We start from the raw sequence: 21,337 nt of genomic DNA, 5'->3' as shown, positions 1-21,337 counted from the left end.
ATAGATAGCATCGCAGCCTGGAATCGGCATACGGCGGGATTCTAAATGGGAAAACATAGTATCGATATCACTGCAACCAAGGTGTGACCCAACATACGGACCTTTTATCAATGTCTAGGTGTGCGCTCATCTTTCTATGTCATACATATACAATGTCATTATTGAGATTATTAAAGGTCACTAAAAGTGAGGAAACAGCTGGAGTAGCTAGCTGTAGTGTAGTATAGTCGGTGTATACTTACTGCAAATGATTCGATAGCCCAGATGGAGATGACTTTTCTTTGATCAATGCCTGGGTGTATGTACACAGTACTACACACGTATTCTATGACATCAACATTTCAAAGGAGACTTAAGTCGGTGTGTTCAAGGCTGTTTAAAAAAGAAACTCCTAGGTATATTGTAAATGAGAAGAATGCGAACCCATATATGGCCTGTCCCACAGATGGTGATGACTTTGCCTGCCCTTTTATCAATGTTTCTCTCTCTTTTCTAGGGCAGAATATACGTAAGGGAACATTCACTATCCCGCTGTTGGACTGGCACATAGAGGGCCCGGTACACCGGTAGCTTATTTCCACGCCTCTCTCCCTTGGTCGAAACTATACAGATTGGCTCTCCAACAAAATCAGCCCACGCCAAAGTTTCCACTAATTAACGCCTGGGCTGTACCTAACGTTACCCTTGGTAGAAAAAAAATCACGAGAACGCGTTTACAAACGTCCTTGGCTGTGCACGTGTTTCTAAAATAGTTCCAGCCTCCATGTCACTGACCGCTATGTAGCACGTAACACAGGGATGTCTCATTGATCCTCACTGGCTCCAAGCCGGTATTACCGTACCTTGGTGACTACTAAAACTATACCACGGATATGACGAGACCAAAAAAGGTTACAAGGCTCAACCAAAGGGAGTATTATTTTGGCTTGCCTACATATCTCTCTGTTCTTGCTTCTAACTTATTCTTACAAAGCATCATGACTTCAGTGGGTGAAGTCTGCCATCTCTGATTGCCTTCATTGCTGCAAACCACCACACATAGTACAGGCCACATTTAACTGCAAAACTCAGAGGCCTTGAGTGCTTGTGAAAACATGCATAACAACAAAAAATCCCCTCCTGCTAACAACATACAAAATGTATCTTATATGCCTGGGGTGTAAGTTGCATGTCTTCAGGACAAACTTGTATGTCACATGTGACCAAAAACCTAGACAACAGTCTGTCATGTTCTTTTTTATTGTGTTCAATATCATTCAAAGAATATGTACAAAGTGCTTGCATTACCTCAATCTCTGTTATCATATGACATAATAGGACAAAAAATTACGTCGTTGAGTATTGTTAGATGACTGTTGCAAATAATTTATAAATCAAGTAACAAGTTTTCATCTCAGATTTGATAGAGCACTTAAGTACATCAGCTAAATCATTTGTTATGCAATAAAAATAAGAGGAAAAAAAACTTCACATATAGATGTTTCACCTGGATCATGAGTCGATAATGAGACCATAGCTGTTGCTTCTTGAAGATACTAAGAGAAAGTCTTGGCGTGGCACAAAAGATACTGTTCAAAAGTGTTTGGATGACTTTTTACCTTTAAAAACGTATGTAGTATGTTGTAAAAAGAACTTGAAACATGATGCTAGCTGCCACACTACCAGACATATGACTGTACATTATTTCACTGGCTATCTCTAGGTGATTCTTTATTCAATTTTTACAAACACTTAAATTGAAACTAACATGCAGAAAGGGAAAACAAGTGTGAAGATATAAACCTTCTACTTTGTAAGATATACAGAGCTTTTTTTCCACCTTGACAATGATATTGTTCTAGTGCATTATTTTTATACCACACTGTTGGTGACTTAAGGTTGTTCCATCAACCTAACAATCAGTACATATCTTAACATAACCATTTACAGATACATTTTTCAACAATGTAACAATTATAACATATCTTTATCAATTTTACAACTCAATCAAGGCATGAAAATGAACATGAAATCAACATCAGAATTAATCAATCTCTATGGGATAATTTCATTATCAAAACTCAAAGGCAAGTAAACATTCACTTCTGAGCTGCACCCAGGGTATTGTAGGACAATGTAGGAGTCACAAATGGTCTATTTACATCCTGAAGACTCCAAACTTGCGCCTTTCGGTTGCGTCTGTATCCAGAGTGCTGTGGACTATTCTCAGGCACTGTCCCAGTATCTGTAACAATAAGGTTCAAGTTCACCAAAGGTGCAACTAATGTCTTCTCATCTCAAAAGAAAAAAACATCTTTCAACAGCAAGTTACATTTTCATCTACACTATTCTTACTCTAAACATCTACTATTGGATATAATATGTTGGTCTCTATTCAGATATCAGAGGCAAGAATACTTGCATGTACATATGATCTACTGTACCACAACCTTTCATACATAATTGATAGGAAATTTGAAAGGCAACTCTTTCAAAGCAAGCATTCAGTAAGCTACTTATAACAAGAGAAGATGAATGTTAAAATGTCTGACAGATATGACATAAATACATAATTCAGGAACTACTATGTACTATTACTTTCAAAGAGGTTAATCTTGCTTTAACCTCCTTGATACTATGTACATGTATAGTTTGGGATGGTGATGACAAAATTCATATGCATTGCTTGTACTTGTCCATGTATTCTTAAAGTGAGTCTTAACCCTTAAGCTGCAAGAGTTTCAGCCCAATAAAAAGCATAAATGTTTGACCCCTGACTTCCCTAAAAAAAACCACGAACAGCCGGCGGTCCTAACTCCCCTAATATTCGGGTTTCACGCGCTACATGTATATGCATGCAATACTGTTTTCTTCCGGGGAATACCCTATACCAGTTGTAACTGGGCGTCGCACATAGGACATGCTTCTGTATCCCAGATATATCCAGGCCTGGCAGCTTAAGGGAAATCCACTCACCCTTCTTGAGTCCTGTGGCAGAACTATCCCATCATCCCACATTCTGCTGCTGGAGTAGAAGGCACTGGTCTGCTGGGATAACCTGGGGTGGGAGGGGGGCACATTCCAGATCCAAAATTGTACAGCTTCAACATACAATAGTATTAAAGTAAGACAAAATTCTACAAATTTGAATATATTCTAAAAGGCCCAAGTTACATATACAGTACATGTATATCTGTGACCTTTATCTCTATAAGACCTTCCACAAGATCTCTAAGACCCTCCAAAGTATCTGCCAGACCTTGTACAAGGTCTCAAATAACTTTCTCAGTATCTTTAAGAAATTTCTCAGTAACTCTAAGACCTTTTACAGTATCTCTAAGGCCTCCCACAGCACTTCTGTGACTTTCTATAGATAACATCATTAAGACCTTTTATACATGGCAAGTTACATGGCCAATACATTGCAGAAAAGTTATATTCTAAAATGCCTCTTACCTTGCTGCTATCTTGGATTGGAATTTTTCTCTCTCCTCACTTTTAACATCACCAAACTTAGCCTGCAAGTACAAATAAATATCAATCAATCAATCAATCAATTAATTGACCAACCAGCCAACCAATGAACCAAGCAACGAATCAAGCGACCTATCAATCAATCAATAAATTGATTGGTCGATCATCAACCAATCAATTCATTCATTCATTCACTCATGTATGTATTAATTCAATCATCTATCTATTCATTCATCACATCATTCACTCACCTGTACAGCTGCATCTACAGCCTCCTGTACATCTGCCACTCCCACCTTTGCATTGGGCCACACAAAAAGGAACCTCGGAGAAAATGACCGTCCACACTGCAAAGAAAAGAAAAAATGAATATCTTGCCATTCAAAGATAACTTTTGCAATCTTCCTACAATCTGACTGATTCTTATTTGATTGACTTGAATGGCAAAAAGCTGAATTTTAAAAGCAACATTCTAAAGTTCAAAGGGCCTATTTTGAGGATTAAGAAAAATAAGAGGGAACTATTTCCACACACCATTGGTATTGTCTCTGGTCCGACACCATTTCCGAGTAATTTTGGGCACAAAACAACTGGCCACAGCTGACGCCATCTTCCCATGAGCCTTTAGTCTGCTACTCAGGGAGGCAGCTTCTGTTGCGTTATTGGCTGTCGGCCGGTCACATGACACATTTTGCAGGAAGATCATTGGTACAGCTCTCTGGGCACACAACTGGGCAAAGTGAGCTCCCTTCAAGGCACCTTGCTCACAGAGCGGTCCATTATTGGCCACTATTCCTGCAAAATGCCTATTAAAAGAATATCTATGTCAGGGTAGAGACTCCGATCTGGTAGAATTGCTGATTCTGCCGGTAGAGACCTGGATCCGAGTTTCTTTCCACAGAGACTCAGATAGGGATCTATACCGGTAAAATCGCCGATTCTGCTGGCAAAATATTTGTTGACAGAAATCTATGATTAGTTAATTATGGTCTAACAGTTTCTTTGTTTCCTTTGATTTATCAGAGAGTGAAGGGTTGTGCACAGAAGTTGAAAAATTTGAGTACTACTCACCCCTGGATAAAGGCAAATCCTGTCACAAGTGATGTTCCATATTTGTGTTTGAATTCATGGAATCTACTTCCATCTGTTAGTCTTGCTATAACCTTAAACCAAAGGAAACATATGCAGATTATCAAAATATCAAAACATTACATTACACCAAGAAGGGCCATATCACATCTTTGATTACACAATTCAGCACTCAGAGATAATCAAACACTCTCATGCCTTATTTGCTGAAGTAGCCTTTTGGCAACAAATTTGTGGTTGTTGGTTTAGCCAGCAAGAAGAAGGCTAAAAACCACCTGTTTCCAATGCGAGAAGAACATACAAAGCCTGTAGACTAAGCACAAAGCTGTGTATACTCTATAGATACCTTGAAAATATCAAAGTCTTTTGATCCTGGCAACAGTCCCTGCAGTTCCTCTGTTGGGTACAGGGGGTGCTCGTATTTGTGGTGCTGTTCAGAGATTGGGCGCAGGGAGTCCTCCATGGGAACCCCGTCGTGGCTGTGGAGGTACTCAGCCATTGGTCGGTTCAAGCCTGCCACGATATCCCGCGCCGTCTCAAAGGCTTCAAGCTCTGTTTCTGCATAGTGATCTGTGCAGCCGCTTACACTGGAGAAACAAATGCATGAATGGTTTGCAAGATTGATACATTTTACTCTTGAAAAACTTCTCATACAGACACAGGTCTGTATGGTACTTTGGTGTATTCAAATGTACCACTACTGTAAATCCATTTAAGTTCGTGTGGTTTTAATTTTGCGGTAGGGAGAAAATGTAGTGTTTGCAATGGTTTTAAGCTCACGTTTGAGGCAATAGTAGATAAGGGGAAAGGAGGGCAAAAAATTTTGCGGCGGTTTTAAGTTTGCAGCAAAAAGCTTATTGCGAAAACCACAAACATAAAACCAAAGCGAACATTTCTGCATTTACAGTAACATTAAATAAGAAGAATACAGTTTCAACTACTGGTCCCTTTGCTCTATTAGAAAAGCCTTGATGTTCTGTTGTGCAATCTGTGAGCTATAAAGCTTTCACAACTCACCTGGAATGCATCATGGCCCCACCCAGCTCCTCCGCACTGACTACCTCCCCCAGAGCGGCCTGGACCAGCGGGGGCCCCCCAAGGAAAATGGTGCCCATTCCACGGACAATGACAGCCTCCTCTGTCATGGTAGGGATGTACGCGCCTCCCGCAGTACAGGAACCCACCACGACAGAGACCTGGGGGATCCCGAGAGACCCCAGGATGGCCTCGTTGTAGAACATCCTTCCACCATGGTTCTTGTCAGGGAATATGTCAGACTGGAAGAAAAAAATATCAATGACATTTAAGCTTGAAACACAATTTAACCTTCAGCACACTGAAGTAGCTGTTTGGTTACCAATTCTTTATTGGTTACAGGTTTAGCAGCAGGGAGAAGTTCAAATTTTTGAAAGACACAAAATATTTTTGAAATTAAAAGTTGAGTTTGAAACACTTTAGTCAAATTATGACTATCAAATTATAAGTCATAACAACAGGGTAGCAGTTACACTGGTTAACCTAAACAGATACAGATATACATCTGCCAACATTTTTTTTACAGATGCTCATCTGTCTGTCAGGCACACAGACGTAACAGGTGATCAGGTGGCCACAACTATACACCTGGGAGGTGCTTACCTTATGAGGTACTCACCTGTAAAGGCAAAAAAGCCCCTCCACTGTCCACCAGGTAAATACATGGCAGGTGGTTCTCCTGAGCGATCTCCTGTGCTCTGAGCCCTTTCTTCACCGAGATGGGGTAGGATGTTCCGCCTTTCACCGTGGCATCGTGGCCCGTCACCAGACAGCGTACACCACTCACCACACCGATTCCTGCAGCAAATGGAATCTATTTTTCAAACTCAACCTCCAAAAAATTATAAACCCTAGGATATCACAATCTATTGAAAATTCAAATCCTGACAAAGGCCCTGGTAACAATCCCTGACCACATCATTTACATGAATAATACTGGGGTCCAGGCCATGGTTAACATCCTGTTTCTACTCCAGCACTTCCGCTATTGTATACATATCAAAGTGACAAAGAAAGCAAACTGAAATCTAAATAGAGAACCAAACAAAAACTGTAAGAGTACATTTTAGATATCAGGTAACTAGTTCTGCCTATCTTTTTAAGTCCTGTCTAAAGGTATTAGCTCATGGTTGGAATGCTAAAGAACAGAACTTACCACTGTACATCCATGAATGGTTTAATCATGTTGGTACTTAAGTCACTGAATAACAAAATTCATTGTACACAACCAAGTGTTTTATTCACACCAACATAATGTTTCGGTGGGCGTCTATTGCCTTCCTTTATGTTTGGAACCACATTTATAAGCAGTGACACCTATATATAGCTGCAATGCAACATAAACCAGTCAGTATTGCCCTAAGAAAGGTGACAGACGATCAGCAAAATGTTGGTGTGAACAAAACACTTGGTTGTCTACAAAGAATTTTGTTATTCAGTGACTTATAATTACCAACATGATGAAACCATTTACGGATGTACTGTTAAGTTCTGTTTTTTTAGCATTACACCATGAGCTAATCAATTAGACAGGACATAAAAAGATAGGCAGAACTAGTAATTTGATATCTGAAAATACACTCTTGCAGTTAATTCAGTTCTGTAAATGTCTAGATCTGTTTGCATTCTTCCTCTCACTGAACAAGTCCTATCCTGTCTAAAGCCAGGGTTACAATAGTGGACCAATATAATGTCCTTGAGTGGACTGAATAAAAAGACTGTTTGTACACAACCAAGTGTTTTATTTAGTCAGTGTTTTGGTAACCGGCTGTCACCTTCCTCATTCATGTAGAACTTAACAGTACATTACAAGTCTTGCTTTAGTAAAATAGAGAAGTTCCTTCCTCTCACACACCTCTCACTGAAGTATTGCTATCCTCTGTAATTTCTGAGGGAAAATTTGTACATGCACCGGGTAGATATAACAACTTGGACTGACATACCACAAACCATGCCTGCTGATGGGATATCTCCATACTCCATGCCCATCCCAGCCAGCGGGGACAGCTCTAAAAACTCACAGCCTTCATCCAGCAACAGTCGTAGCCTGGAAAAAGCAATGTACTGTATTAATTTCAAGCTGCTATAAATAATAAACTGTTAGCGAAACGGCTGGATCATTGATGGACCAGGCTGCGAAAGCTAGACTGAGGGTACTAATGAACACACTTACTAGTAGCTAAACCTGAGGACATAAACAGTTGAATGGAATTACTATAATAATTTTTTCACCAGTATATACAATGAATTGAAGTAATAAAAAAAGGTGTCAAGATTAAGCCTAAGGGGTGATACATGTATCTAACCTTTGTATCAATAGAATATTAACGTTTCAAATTTGTTCATGTTGTACATGTATTGCTCACAATAGCTAGCTGATATCAAAATACCAAGCGAGGTCTTCACAGGTTGTTTTATCCGATGCTCATTTGGAGACTATTGACAAGCAGTTACCTTAATCATTACAATAATCTTTAGAAATGGTTCTAGTGTGTAGGAGTGTATTGCAAACAAAATTTATAATGGTGAGAAAAATTTGAGCATGTGGTATAATAACAATGACAGAACATCACACGTACCACCAATTTCAAAGGATGGGCAAAATAGATTGATACATTAAAGGGCATCTGCCATGCAAAATATGCAATTTCTGCGATTTTCACTGGCGTGAAAATTATTTCGGTCACAAATACATAATTGTGATCACAAAAAAAGCAAAACCGTCTCACGCATACCTGTCACGAACCAACAATTTCTTGTTCTTCTTCACGTGTCTGTCGATCGCCTTCTGACCGCCTCCAGCCAAGACCTGTTTAAGAACAGCAGTGTACTTCTCTTCCAACTTCTCGCTCGTCTTCAAGTTTTCTTGGAAAGTCTTGCTTGAGGTGTCCACTGCACCGTCCAGCGTCTTGAAGGGTCTAGCATGAGTTCCAAGGGACCTAGCGAGCCCTGAACGAACTCCAAACGACACTGGGACTCTTAAGAGCCCTCTTGATAACATAATTGAGGTCAATTATGATCGAAATGTCCAAAATTCTGCTTGAAATACAGAAGAAAGCAGAAAGTAGGTAGCAAGTGTCATTAGGGTCAAAGGTGAATGGTATAACCTTTGACATATCTTCCCACAATGCACTGCAATTTTTCCGTAGAAAAAATTATGTCCTAAAAAGTAGCTGAGAAAACTTAAATATTTGCACGTTTTGGGGGGATTGTTGTAGGTGAGTAGAGGACCTTTAGATACTACAAACATTCAAGATGTATTCTGTGGTGATTGTTATTCGGTAGATTAGTTCTTAACGTGGTAAAATGAGTTCTAGCAAACTGTGTTTGTGGGGAGGGGGGCAGTGTTTAGCACGCACCTAACAAAGCAAAGGCGGGATTTTTTAGAAACAGCCAAAAATACACGTTCATGATATGTTTTGGGAATTTGATATGAAAGCCCAAAGGATGCATGTAATATTTGAAGGTTTTCTTGTGTGACAGCAATTTCTCGGAGCTGAGAATTTGATTGCCAAAAACTTTCTTTGTTGCCAAATTTCACTTACCATGCATAAAATTAAAAACAATAACTTTGTGTGATGGCTGTTTTCTTAGCTCTTCTCATGTCGACTCATAGATGTTTCTCGTACATACTTCTTTCCAGCCTGCTGTAGTCATGGCAACGACAAGTGATGTACGTGACATCCTTGAGCTTAGTGGTCCATCGGGCCAGGAGGGGGAGGGGAGCACACCACGGGAAAGCATCATGAAAACTGTAAGTATACTACGTACATGTACTTCTGTTAAAAGTAAGAGTAAACCAGAAGTAGTTATCGGTTTGCATGTGTATTTGTAATGGCTGTGTAAGTGTTGGTTGCGTAGCCATCTACAGCCAAATGATTAGAGAAGAATTTGCCAGAATTTTAGTAGCGATCTTATAAGATACTGTAAATGCATTCAAATTCACATTGTTTTTATTTCACACTAAGGCGAAAATGGAGTGTTCGCGTTGGTTTTAAGTTTGCGGTAGGGCTATAGTCACATACTGCTACAGTATTGGACAAAAATGTTTGCGGTAGTTTTAAGTTCGCGGTGAAACGGTTGTCGCGAAAACCGTGAACATAAAACCACCGCGATCATTTCTGCATTTACAGTATACAGGTTTTTACCTGATTCTACAGTCACATGTTTATATTCAATCTTCAGAAAAAGGTGAAGAAACTGTCAGACACGCCGACATTCAAAAGACCAGAGGGGATGCACAGGGAGGTCTATGCCCTGTTGTTCTCAGACAACAAGTAAGCAAAGCTTCCAGTGCTACCACACGAAACATTTCACTCATACATATTTATCTTAACCTTTGATTCTGCTGAGTTACCTTTTTAGCACAGAACTTGTATTGTCACATTGTATGGAGTGAATGAACATGAAGAAACAAAGGTTCAAATAAACAAACAAACAACATGGCACTCAGCAGGTCGAAGGTTGAAAGGGAATTATCTGCAATGAATGTTTCTAGGCCATTGCTTATTTGTAGATCATCTGATGTTTAACCCACCCACAAAAAAGGATTAAAAAGTATGTCTAACTTAATCCCCATGTTCACCCTTGTGTCTTTCTTTTATGTCAGATTCCTTCATTTCACTTTATGAATAAACTGTAATAGATGTTGTGACGTGAGGGCTCCCATTGACTTAGCCCCCCTCCCGCTCAGTTCCACCTATTTCAGGGACGCCCCTCCCATCATTCCGAGTGCCTCCAACCAAGGCTACCGCACCCTGAAGGCCAAGTTGGGCCGCAGCAAGGTAGACCTCCTTTTATACTCTTTATACCTCTGCTAGGTAACTAGATATTTTTTAGTGCTGATAGCTTGTGTTTACTTTTGGTATCTAATCATCAACCATTTAACTTGATTAAGTATTACTTTTAAACCTCGCCTACTCTATTTGTTAGTTTGGAAAGACTTCATATGTAACTTATTGTTATACAGGGCTATCTCTAAGATCTATCTATCTGTCCTAAAATGGAATTTGCTTGTTGTGACAGGGAAAAAAATCATCCAGTCTGTCAAAAAACTTCTCTTGACTTCATGACATGAAATTGAAAAGGAATTATTTAAAGTTTGAAATTAATTTTTTTTTTTATAAATTGACAGATTTTAGAGCAAAAACTGACCACATGGGCTCCAAAACAATGAGTGGGATAGAAAAAAATTCAAAGCTAGAGACAGCCCTGAACTTAAAAGTATATTATCTTAATAGCTTTCCTTTGCTAGCACACAGTGTCTTACTGTTATCATCATTCTTGCCTCTTTTCGTGTATGTGAAAAAAGGTCCGTCCATGGAAGTTTATGCCCTTCACCAACCCTGCCCGTAAGGATGGCGCCATCTTCAACCACTGGAGACGAGTGGCAGACGAGGGGAAGGATTATCCTTTTGCCAGATTTAACAAGGTCAGGTTCAAACTTTTTGCTGCAAATGGAATAGGCTGTGCAATTCTTGGTCTCTGATTGGTCAGGTTAAGCAGTCATTCATGTGTGTCTTTGTTATAAAGCTTGTGGTAGGCGGTAGTAGGCTTCATTATGTTTCGCCAACGAAACATATTGTTTTTGTAAGGTTTCTTCTTCTTCTTCTCCTTCTTCTCCTTCTCCTTCTTCTTCTCCTGTCAAATCTTCAAATCGCTTCTTCTCGGTCGTCCGTCGACCAAATTAGCTGAAATTTGGTATGCAGGTAGAGTACGTGTATACCCCCAGACCCTTTTAAAATTTTTTTGATATAAGTTTTTAAAATGATTTTATGGAGGTTTTTTGGTCATTTTCAGACAAAAGTCGCACATGATGGCCTCCAGTGCCGTGGTGTTGAAACCTGAGGACCTGAAATTTGGTTTAGTTGTGCATTGGATATTTACCCAAAGGACCCCATTATTTTTTTTGGCATACACTACTTCAAAATGATTTATTTTGCACATTTTGGATGCAATTTTTGGTTATTTTCTGTCGGGGCCAGCAAGAACTAGGTCATACTGTAACATAAGCCCTCCTACACGTCCCCTGATCTGGGACTTAAAACCAAGCAGATGTCAGGGTAATGGTATTACAGAAAGTTATATGTACCTTATGTTACATGGTACGGATGTTATATTTGAGATGTAGGTACCTATAGGAAAGGTGACTACACCTGACAATTACTTATGCTAATGAGGACCTAATTCGCATAATGTATGCATAAAGTTGTATGTCCCTTACCGTAAATGCTGCGGATGTCATCTTTCAGATGTAGGTACCTTTAGGAAAGGCGAACACACCAGGCCATAAATTATGCTAATGAGGACCCAATTTGCATAATCGATGCATGAAATTGTATGTCCCTTACCGTAAAAGCTGCGGATGTCATCTTTGAGATGTAGGTACCTTTAGGACAGGCGAACACACCTGGCCATAAATTATGCTAATGAGGACCTCATTTGCATGATTTATGCTTAAACTTGTAATTCCCTTACCGGAAAAGCTGCAGATGTCAGATTTGACATGTACGTACCGTTAGGAAAGGTGATCACACCTGCCCATGAATTATGCTAATGAGGACCTCATTTGCATAATTCTTGCATTAACTTGTATTTCCCTTACCGTGACAGCTGCGGATGTCATCCTTAAGATGTAGGTACCATTAGGAAAGGTGAATGCACCTGGCCAAAAATTATGCTAATGAGGACCTCACTTGCATAATTTTTGCATCATGTTGTATTCCCCTTACTGTAAAAGCTGCGGATGTCATCTTGAACATGTAGGTACACGTAGGAAAGGTGAAAGCACCTGGACATAACTTCTGGTCATGAGGACCTCATTTGCATAAATTATGCAGAAACTTGGATTTGCCCAGGAGTTATTTTGGGACAGCCCACTTCTTGCATGAGGAATATGGGCGAAACATCCTGAATTTGCTCTTAAAGCAAATGACGGCCAGTCTAGTTGTAGTCTTGTATTCAATTGTAAATACATTGTGTACTAACATTCAGTATTAAGATAAATTCTGAAAGATGTGAACATATTACATCATAAGACTATGTTGTAACTTGTAGACCTGTTATGTGTTAATGTATAGTTTTGAAAATGAATGTGTTATATTATATTCTTATGAATCATATTCCCTGTTACAGTCAGTACAGGTGCCGATCTACTCAGAACAGGAATACCAGCTCCATCTGCATGAGGAAGGGTGGACGCGGCCAGAAACTGACCATCTCTTCGGACTGTGTCGGAAGTTTGACCTTCGCTGGTTTGTCATCCACGACAGATATGACCATGATCAGTTCAAGAAGCGCAGCATCGAGGACCTGAAGGAGAGATACTACAACATCTGCAGCAAGCTCACCAAGGTACAGTAGTCATATTTTCTGTTCTTCGGTATTATTTGTTACTACAACATCTGCAGCAAACTCACCAAGGTACTCACATTTTCTGTTCTTCACTATTCTTTCGTACTACAACATCTGTAGTAAACTCACCAAGGTAGGTACATTTTCCGTTCTTCAGTATTCTCTCAAACAAATTACTGTAAATGCAGAAATGTTTACAGTGGTTTTATGTTTCCAACTTCACTGTGAACTCTTTACCGCAAACTTAAAACTAACGTAAAAAGTTGTTCCATTGTGTGATTGTAGCGCTACTATTATTTCAAACTCAAGGGTAAGACAGATTTTTTGGACACATGTGGTGACATTTTTGTCCCAGGACAGAGGGATGGGTCCTGGAGACAGACCTGCACTCAATACTACATTGCTATAGTAGTCACCAAATCTACCTGTGTTGTCTGTAGAGACCAAAGCTCCTTATTTACCTGAATAACACAACACTGCCTTTTCAGATACGAGCCCCACCAGGCCAGGAGCCCAAAGTTTACGTGTTCGACGCTGACCATGAGAGACGTCGCAAAGAACAGCTGGATCGTCTCTTTAACAGGTAGTGTGCATGGTGTATTTGTTACTTTGGGGTAGGGAGAAAATGGAGTGTTCGTGGTGGTTTTAAATTTGCGATTGAAACAATGTGGTAGGCAGCTGCAGGCAGACAGACAAAACAAGCATGTTCTGCAATGGATTTAAGCAAAAACTTCAAACATTAATTCACCGTAAAAATTTCAACATTTACATTGTATCATTTCTTATTTCAACAGAACACCTGAACAGGTGAAGGAAGAAGAGTATCTTAATCAAGAGCTGAAGAAGATTGAGATGAGAAAGAAGGAGAGAGAGAAGAAGACTCAAGACCTGCAGAAACTCATCACAGCAGCAGACAGCTCCGATGCACGCAGATCCGAGAGAAAATCCACCAAGAAAAAACTTCTCACTAAAGAGAAGAGAGAATCTTCGGTGGGTAGACTAGAGACTTGTCATCTTGTGCTATTTGTATGAAAATATCTAAGTATTGAGAATCTGAGATGATTCTGAAGATTGATACAAAGGGAATAAAATTACACCATCAAATGGTGAACGATTTCATAATACACTGTTTGTATGCTTGGAAAATACTCATCCTAATGCTGTGTGGCAAAACTAATTGCTTGCAAATGTAATTCTAATCCCATTTACATTTCTTGAACATTTTCTTCTTCCAGGGCTCTGTCGATATCCCAACTGGTATCAAGTTCCCTGACTTCAAGCAGGCTGGGGTGTCCCTCAGAAGCCAGAGAGTAAGTTTGCATCCTCATACATTATAACATAGTCCTTCCCAAGTTCTCAGGTCCATTTCATCCTTGTTTCACTGACTGGTTTTGTACTATAAGATTGAAGCTGTTTTACATGTTACTCTCTCATCTCTTGTAGATGAAGCTTCCATCCTCAGTGGGACAGAAGAAGGTTAAGGCCATAGAACAACTTCTGGAGGAGTTAGGAATAGGTAAGTACATTGTGTAAGCTTTTTCTGTCTCTTTGTCTGAGTTTGTGATGCTACTGTTGGTGTTATCATGTCAAGATTAAGTCTAAGAAACTATTTGTTTGTCAGATGCATTATTTTACTTTAGCATCATATTCTTAGAGATTGAACTGATGTTTTGAACCATAGCTCAGAAAGCAACCCTCAGCTAACACTAGTCTGAATTCATAATGTGGTTGACACTAGTAAGTAAGTAAGCCGGCTTGTGATTGATATCTGACCATTGAATTTCTTTTGTCACAGACTTATATCCCATGCCTACAGAAGAGATATGTCGGGAGTTCAACGAACTCAGGTACGTTGGAGGCTTCATGAGATTTTACAGCTTTCTTTTACTCAATTCCACTGTTTTCTGTTCCTCAAGGTAAAATGAATGAGAAATAATTTGCTTGCTTGTTTGTATGTTTGTAGGAGTGACATGGTGTTCCTGTACGACCTGAAGTTAGCGTATGCCAACTGTGAGTTTGAGCTGCAGACCCTGCGACATCGGTTCGAAGCCCTCGCCCCGGGAAAGATGCCGCTGACCGTCCTTCCCACAACGGCCGGCCCGAGCACTTCAGGAGCCGCCCCTGCGGAGAGTGAGGAATCACCTTCGCGGAAAAAGGTACAACTTTTTAATCTTCATATTCATAAAGTACAGGCTTTTTTCTGATCTCATCCAATCGTCATTGCCCTTTTGGCAAAGGACATTTCTTACATCAAAAACTAATGTTTTATAGTTTTTGATGTAAGAAATTGTTAAAACAATTAAGTTCAGATCAAAATGACTGTCTGTTGCATTCATGTTCACTTGTTATGTTATTAACACAGTACAAAGGCAACAAGTTCCATGTCTCATGTTGGGTTCTTCTCTAGCAGCTCTTCTAACATCATCTATTTCTGTCCTTTCCAGGCCTCTGACATCATAGATGTTGTGTCGACTGGTCCCTCCACCCCAGTAAGTATGCACTGACTGCGGTGCTGTGTGTAGCCTTGGTGGACCTTTGTCAAAGTTGCCTGCTTGCTGCTACTGTCAACCAATTCTATACCTGTTTGGCAGTCTGATTTTTTTTACCTCTTCTGGGTTTGTAGTACAGCAGTGCTGTTTGTCTATTTATAAAGATTATGGGGTGAGTGCTTTCTGTAGGTTTAGAGGCTTCTAAACTCAGGCATAAGGCCACATTTATTTGATTCTGGAGACACTGTAAAGACATACAAAAGCTAATGCTCTTTCAACTTCATTGCTTTGGATGAGAAAACAACCTCAGTTTCGTAAACTACCGTTTCCCTATTCTTTTGGAAAGCTGGTCTGTAAAGCATGCCAGGGCTAAATCGGTGTGGCCTAAGTTCTGTTCTTGCCTCTCTCTACAGCAGAGAAAACGCAGGGTTAGCGCGGCCGACCCAGGCAGTGCCATCAAGAAGACAAAGAAGTTGTAGATGTGGAGTGCGTTATTCTGTGCAGTGTAATCTTGGTTATAATGATATGATATAAGATTAACGGATTGGTTTAGATTTGATTGTAAAACATTAGGAAAAGGCTACATACATGTACATAATAATCCAGTCATAAAAGGGAGAAACTACATGTAGATCATGATTTCTAGTAACCTTAAAAAAAAGTCAGTGCATGGTTGAAAGTTTTAGGTGAAAGTTTTTGATGCAACATTTCTCATGTTGCATCAAAACGTCATACCAGTAAATTGGTGGGATATGGTATCTTAAACTTTACCTCCTTGCCGCATTGGGAACAGCAATTTGTATGTTTGAGTATATTTGCTGATTACACTTTGGGCTTACTAGAAGTATTAAGTTCCCAAGGTAGAACTGCCTTATTCTCCCTCAAGACGTTTTGTAAATACAGGGATTTTGTTTCATACACCCTGACATATCTGGTAGGTGTGGATATTTGCTTCTTCCCTGCCCCCCTCCCTCATTTCTGTAATTTCAACCCTAGGGGAATATACTGTGTATGTCCTCTCTTTTGCAAGTATAAAGGTCAGCCTTCATTGTACAACTTAAGAGTAACAATAAAAAGTAACAAACAAGATCATTAGATCACCAGTGTCTTTTTATTTACATCTGATCCTTCCTTACAAAAGCATGTACAAATTTACTCCCACCTGTAACAGCAGAAAATGCACTATAGGGTAAATGATTTAAAACATCAAGATACTGCCATGATTCTATAGTGCTTTTTTTTCAACTGAAGTACAGACAAGTGTTCTGACTACATTTTTTGTACACTCTCTATCATTACAAAGGCTTTTACTACATTGCACACTCAGTAGCTCTTTGTAAGTCTAACAGATCAACTTTCAATTTCGTGAGCCAGCCAGCGGTCTGATTAGAAGATCTGAAAGATGTCATACTGCCATTACATATGTCCTGCTGTTACATACAAATACAAGTTAAGGGCTATGCCAATTATGATGGGGGTGGTCAAGAAAATTGTCTTAATCCCTCTTGTATTAAAATTGCTACACAGTACACCCTTTCATTCTGAAGAAAAAATTTTGACCACCCCCAGTTATGGCACAGCCCTCAAAACATCACACATCATATCATTTCAATATGAAAATCTCCAACAAAATTCCTTCACTGATGGATAATCTCTCCAACAATACCTAAGAAAGGGTTAGATATGTGGTTAACACCAGACTTCTGAAGTGTATATTAAATCATACCCTTCTTCATTAAATATTCGAACCATTTCTAAACCGATTCTAGATATTCAGTCACATTCAAGTAGCTGGCCTGAGTAAATTTCAGTCCTTCACAATTGTACATCATTTCTTTTTTCATTTTGATTTTTTTTTTCATTTTCTTTTTGTCAAGTTTTTTTGTTGCTTAACATCCAACAATAGATGATCATCTATACTACCTTGTTTTTTGTCTTTTGCCTAGCACCCTTTTTAACAAATGTCAGGTACTCAGGCATAGCAAAATACTAATATGCTATACTGGTCTATAGTCATATTTTTGGCTGATTTTTTCAGTGAGGTACATTTGTTGGTCTACTTCTACCTCCACAAGCAACAATTTACAGGACTACAAACATATGCCCACTTAGCCACCTTCTGCTCTCTTAACCAATGTAGAGCAGAAGTAGTGGCATTGCGAACATTTAAAGAAGTGGGCGCTATGTATATCTTAGGTCGTTTCCAGTACAGGAGGGTTAGAGACAAGACAGAACTTTCCTATTATCTTAAAAACACACATATCTCTATCTTGTGGAAACATTTTCCAAGACCATTTCCACCCTCCTGCCCTCAGAGCGGCCACTGTCTACATGTACATCTACTGGGTTACATTGAATCACTAGCGTTTTGTACGTCTCTTAAATTATTAAACACAAAACATGTCTACAAGGATCAACATGGAAACATAAAAGAGTGACTAATCCATGGCAAAGACTTAGCTGAAAGTGAACCGAAACTCGTCATCAGTAACACTATGTCACTAGTTTTACCACTGGAGTCCGCAGTTCAAGTTCAACTGTCTATTTCACCATGGTCAGGGTCACCCGTAGAATAGCTGCCGCGGCTTTACTTTCCGAAGGCCAGTGATTGGATGAGCCGCTGCTTCATCTCCGTCGTCGCCTGCTCCAGCTGTGCCACCTTCTCGCGAAGCTTGGCGTTCGCAGCTTCCAGCTCAACCGCCTTCTGCTCCATGTTCGCCTCGCGTTCCTTACGCTTGCGGCGGGAGACTTGGGCTGCAACGTTGTTCTTGCGCCGCCTGTCGATTGGTGGGTCAGCAGGGGAAGGACTGGGGGATGATGGGATACTCTCGGAGGCCGAGAGGCGGGCCATCTTCATTGGAGGCTCATCAGAAGTGGAAGCCTGGGGGATGGCGGCTTCGGTGGGAGGGTCGTCAGCAACAGGGAACAGCATGCGTGCTACACCAGCATTGGCTGTTACATCAGTTGCTTCCTCTCCCTCTGCGCCAACCTAAAGTGAAACAAAGTCCAAGTATTTAAACTTTGCACTTGTTTCTAGAAAAGGAAACAACCAAAGCAAACAATTAAACTTTATATTTTTATAATCATCAATAATAAGTATAATCAACAAAAGGTTTGAAAAGCAAATGAAAGTTGAAGAAAACTCACCATCCCCATAAACTGGGACAGGTCACTGAACTCCAGAAAATCCTCCATGTCCAACATCTGCCCAGCAAGATCACCACTCAGAAACTCGCTCAAGTCACCATTGCAGTCAGTCAGTTCCGTGATGTCCTCGACACACTTGGTGCCGTCAGACAGGGAAGAGGTGCCGACGAGCTTGTCTGAAAACAGGATAAAAACAAATGTTGGTAAATGTAAGAATTTTTTTGCAGATAAACCACACCTGTGGAATTCTAACTGTTTACACATGTGGAACCAAGAGGGGAATACTTTGAACTGATCCCCCACAGCTACAACTTCTGTCTATATGAATTGCACAATGTGATGCAATCTGTAGAAATAGTCATTATTTCTAGCATGGACAAAGCCCAACACTATGACAGCAAGTGTCCAAAATTGGGTTAGCATGCCTAGCGGTTGTGGGCGGGGCTATTTGTTTGGACGATTCTTGTCAGGGTATTGCATGTGATTGCGCAATCAAAGCTAACCTGATTGAAACACCTTTCAGTTTGAAACCATGAATGATTCAAAACTACTGAGTCGCCCATGGAGAATCAAATCAAAACTGTGTACATGATGCAACACTATGGTAACGTAGACAAAAGTAATGTATAAATGTAGCAAGCAAAGCCTGTAGTGGTGATGACACTATGATGACACGTTGCGCAATCATGAGTAATACATGTACATACCAACAACAATGGTCATCACAGCGTATTTATTTCCCCACCCAACCCTTGTAAACCACGTAATGTTTTCCTGATCGACTTCCCTGAGTTTTCCCGCGTCCAAGAGATGTGCCAGTAACTACCCACAGCGTAAGTAGAATATTGTTCTATCCTTCTATATTACAGTAACACATAATGATTAAGTGCTTGCAAATTACTCCACAATTAAGAAACACTCACCGGTGTTAAATAGGCCACTTGGTACCAGGGTCCAACGTAGCGCACTGTGTGTGGTCATCCTCGGTAGTTGTGGTAAACCCAGGGATGTCCAGCATTGCAACAAGCTCCTCGAAGGAGGTGGGGGTGGCGGGCACGTCTTGAGCCGTGTTGTTCCCGTCTTCAATGGCAGCAATGGCAGTTGCGTCGTACAAGAAAACGTTGGCGTCTGTCTGCATGGTGTTACTTAAGCTTGGGGTGGCGATTGTAGGGAAGGATGCCTCCGTGTTGTCCGAAATGATGAAGCTCTCGGGGGTGCCGAGTCTCTCAAGTCCAGATGTTTCCACTTTCACAGGTAGTTTTACCTGAGAAAAGGCGGGAAGGCATGTTAGACAAAAACCACCAAGGCGGGTTCAAAATTAAAAAGACTCGCTCGACACCCTGCAAGACTTGGCTGTAAAACATTACCGGATTGTTCTTCGGCATTGTCAATGGTCGAATAAATGCCATATGACCATTTTATAGTAAGCATATACCGAAATTTAAGGTAGTATCTTCTGACAGCGCCGCCATTTGCAAATTTTGGAACATGTGCGAGCATGTACTGTAAGGATGATCTACCGGACTCACTTCCGGGTTTGTAACAGTCGCCCCCTTTTCGCGAAGGACGCAGAGTAAACGTTGATTTTGACACTATTGCGACGAAGATACGCAAGCCAAGATTACCTTCTCCTCGGTCCTTGCGGACTGCCTCGATCCCTGCCTCTCTCCTTACTCACAGACTTGCCTTGATCGAAGTGACGCTGCCGGCCGGTGTTACACTTTATGATGAAACCCCCAGCAACATTAAGCCGTGACGTAGCAGGTCAACCAATCAGCGCTAAGGAATATGTCGACACGATCCAATCAGAAAGCAGTGCTGTGAGGGAACCCCCTCAAAATAGATATGACTTCATCATAAGCCAATCAGCGCGAAGTGTCAGAAATAGCTCCGTGCCACACCCCCAACACACCTAGGCATGCCCAGAACAGAAAAGTGAGAAAAACAAGTGACGTAGCCGATGACGTTTCGTCTGTCCAAATATGATTTAGGTTGTTTTTCTGCTTCAAAATGCCTTCGCCATTTTTTTAACCAACCTTTGAACAATACAGTTTCGTGATTTTCGTAAGACACTATACAGATAGATGGAAAAGACCTGCAATACCAAAGTTAACGATATTTCAGATATGGTCAATATATAAGTATATGAATATGTTTGGATCTTAATGAAAGGTTTCTAGATTGCCCATACAAAAATCGGGACCTGTCGAACAGCCAAGATGGCTCCAGAAGAAACTACAAGAGTCATGAATATATGCATTACATGATGCAATGTATTGCAGTGGTTGCCACAACAAAGTGGTGCATCCACAAAGAGGGCTTATCTAGTACTGTCTGCCCTTAATCTCTCGGGATGAATGACGTGTACAGGATAGCTGAAGAATTTGAAAGATATTTTGAGGGAGGTTTGTAGGGGAAAAAATCTTTTTAAAAAACCAACTGAAAGTAGAAATAAAATGTTTGAACACTTTCTCTGTAGGTAATAATGACCCATCAGGCCACACCAATTTTATTCCTTGATTCTCTGACTTTTTTTCAGAAAAAATTGCAAAATTGAATCCCTTTGATCAAGGACTTGCTTTGATGTACATGTAATGCTACAATTCTGAATGTTCACTAGTGATGACTGTACCAATACATGTGTAACAGTTCTCCCATTTCTTTAGTAAACAGAAAAAAAATCAAAATACACTACACAAAAGATCCTAATAATAACATCCTCGTCCACCAGGACCTTTCCGCTCTACGTTACATCGCTCGCGGAAAAGGCT

General features: G+C 40.3%; 2 protein-coding genes and 1 pseudogene across 4 annotated transcripts; 1 reads left to right on the top strand and 2 right to left on the bottom strand.

Moving 5' to 3' along the window:
• Positions 1–1,221: 1,221 nt before the first annotated feature.
• On the bottom strand, positions 1,222–8,593 carry LOC136445331 (methylcrotonoyl-CoA carboxylase beta chain, mitochondrial-like; annotated as a pseudogene).
• A 90-nt stretch (positions 8,594–8,683) lies between these two features.
• LOC136445329 (DNA methyltransferase 1-associated protein 1-like) lies at positions 8,684–16,508 on the top strand. Of its 3 annotated transcripts, none has more exons than XM_066443289.1 (14): positions 8,684–8,795; positions 9,221–9,331; positions 9,763–9,854; positions 10,286–10,361; positions 10,889–11,008; positions 12,712–12,930; positions 13,419–13,513; positions 13,725–13,920; positions 14,166–14,240; positions 14,374–14,446; positions 14,726–14,777; positions 14,894–15,086; positions 15,375–15,419; positions 15,833–16,508. In XM_066443289.1, the coding sequence occupies exons 2-14, from the start codon at positions 9,233–9,235 to the stop codon at positions 15,896–15,898; spliced, it is 1,401 nt and encodes a 466-aa protein (XP_066299386.1). In that variant the 5' UTR covers positions 8,684–8,795; positions 9,221–9,232; the 3' UTR covers positions 15,899–16,508. The 3 variants fall into 3 exon arrangements, with proteins under 3 accessions (XP_066299386.1, XP_066299384.1, XP_066299385.1); XM_066443287.1 differs by having other exon boundaries at positions 10,271–10,361; XM_066443288.1 differs by having other exon boundaries at positions 8,705–8,795; positions 9,231–9,331; positions 10,271–10,361.
• A 3-nt stretch (positions 16,509–16,511) lies between these two features.
• On the bottom strand, positions 16,512–20,321 carry LOC136445330 (transcription factor JunD-like). Its single transcript, XM_066443290.1, has 4 exons — positions 20,192–20,321; positions 19,490–19,830; positions 18,567–18,742; positions 16,512–18,408 (listed from the first exon to the last, which is right to left on the bottom strand). Exons 2-4 carry the CDS (start codon positions 19,545–19,547, stop codon positions 18,007–18,009), a joined length of 636 nt encoding a protein of 211 aa, XP_066299387.1. The 5' UTR covers positions 19,548–19,830; positions 20,192–20,321; the 3' UTR covers positions 16,512–18,006.
• Positions 20,322–21,337: the final 1,016 nt, after the last annotated feature.

The sequence above is a fragment of the Branchiostoma lanceolatum genome, chromosome 11, assembly GCF_035083965.1.
Source record: "Branchiostoma lanceolatum isolate klBraLanc5 chromosome 11, klBraLanc5.hap2, whole genome shotgun sequence".
In the NCBI taxonomy this organism is placed as follows: Eukaryota; Metazoa; Chordata; class Leptocardii; order Amphioxiformes; family Branchiostomatidae; genus Branchiostoma; species Branchiostoma lanceolatum.
This window is presented reverse-complemented; position numbering and strand designations above follow the sequence as displayed.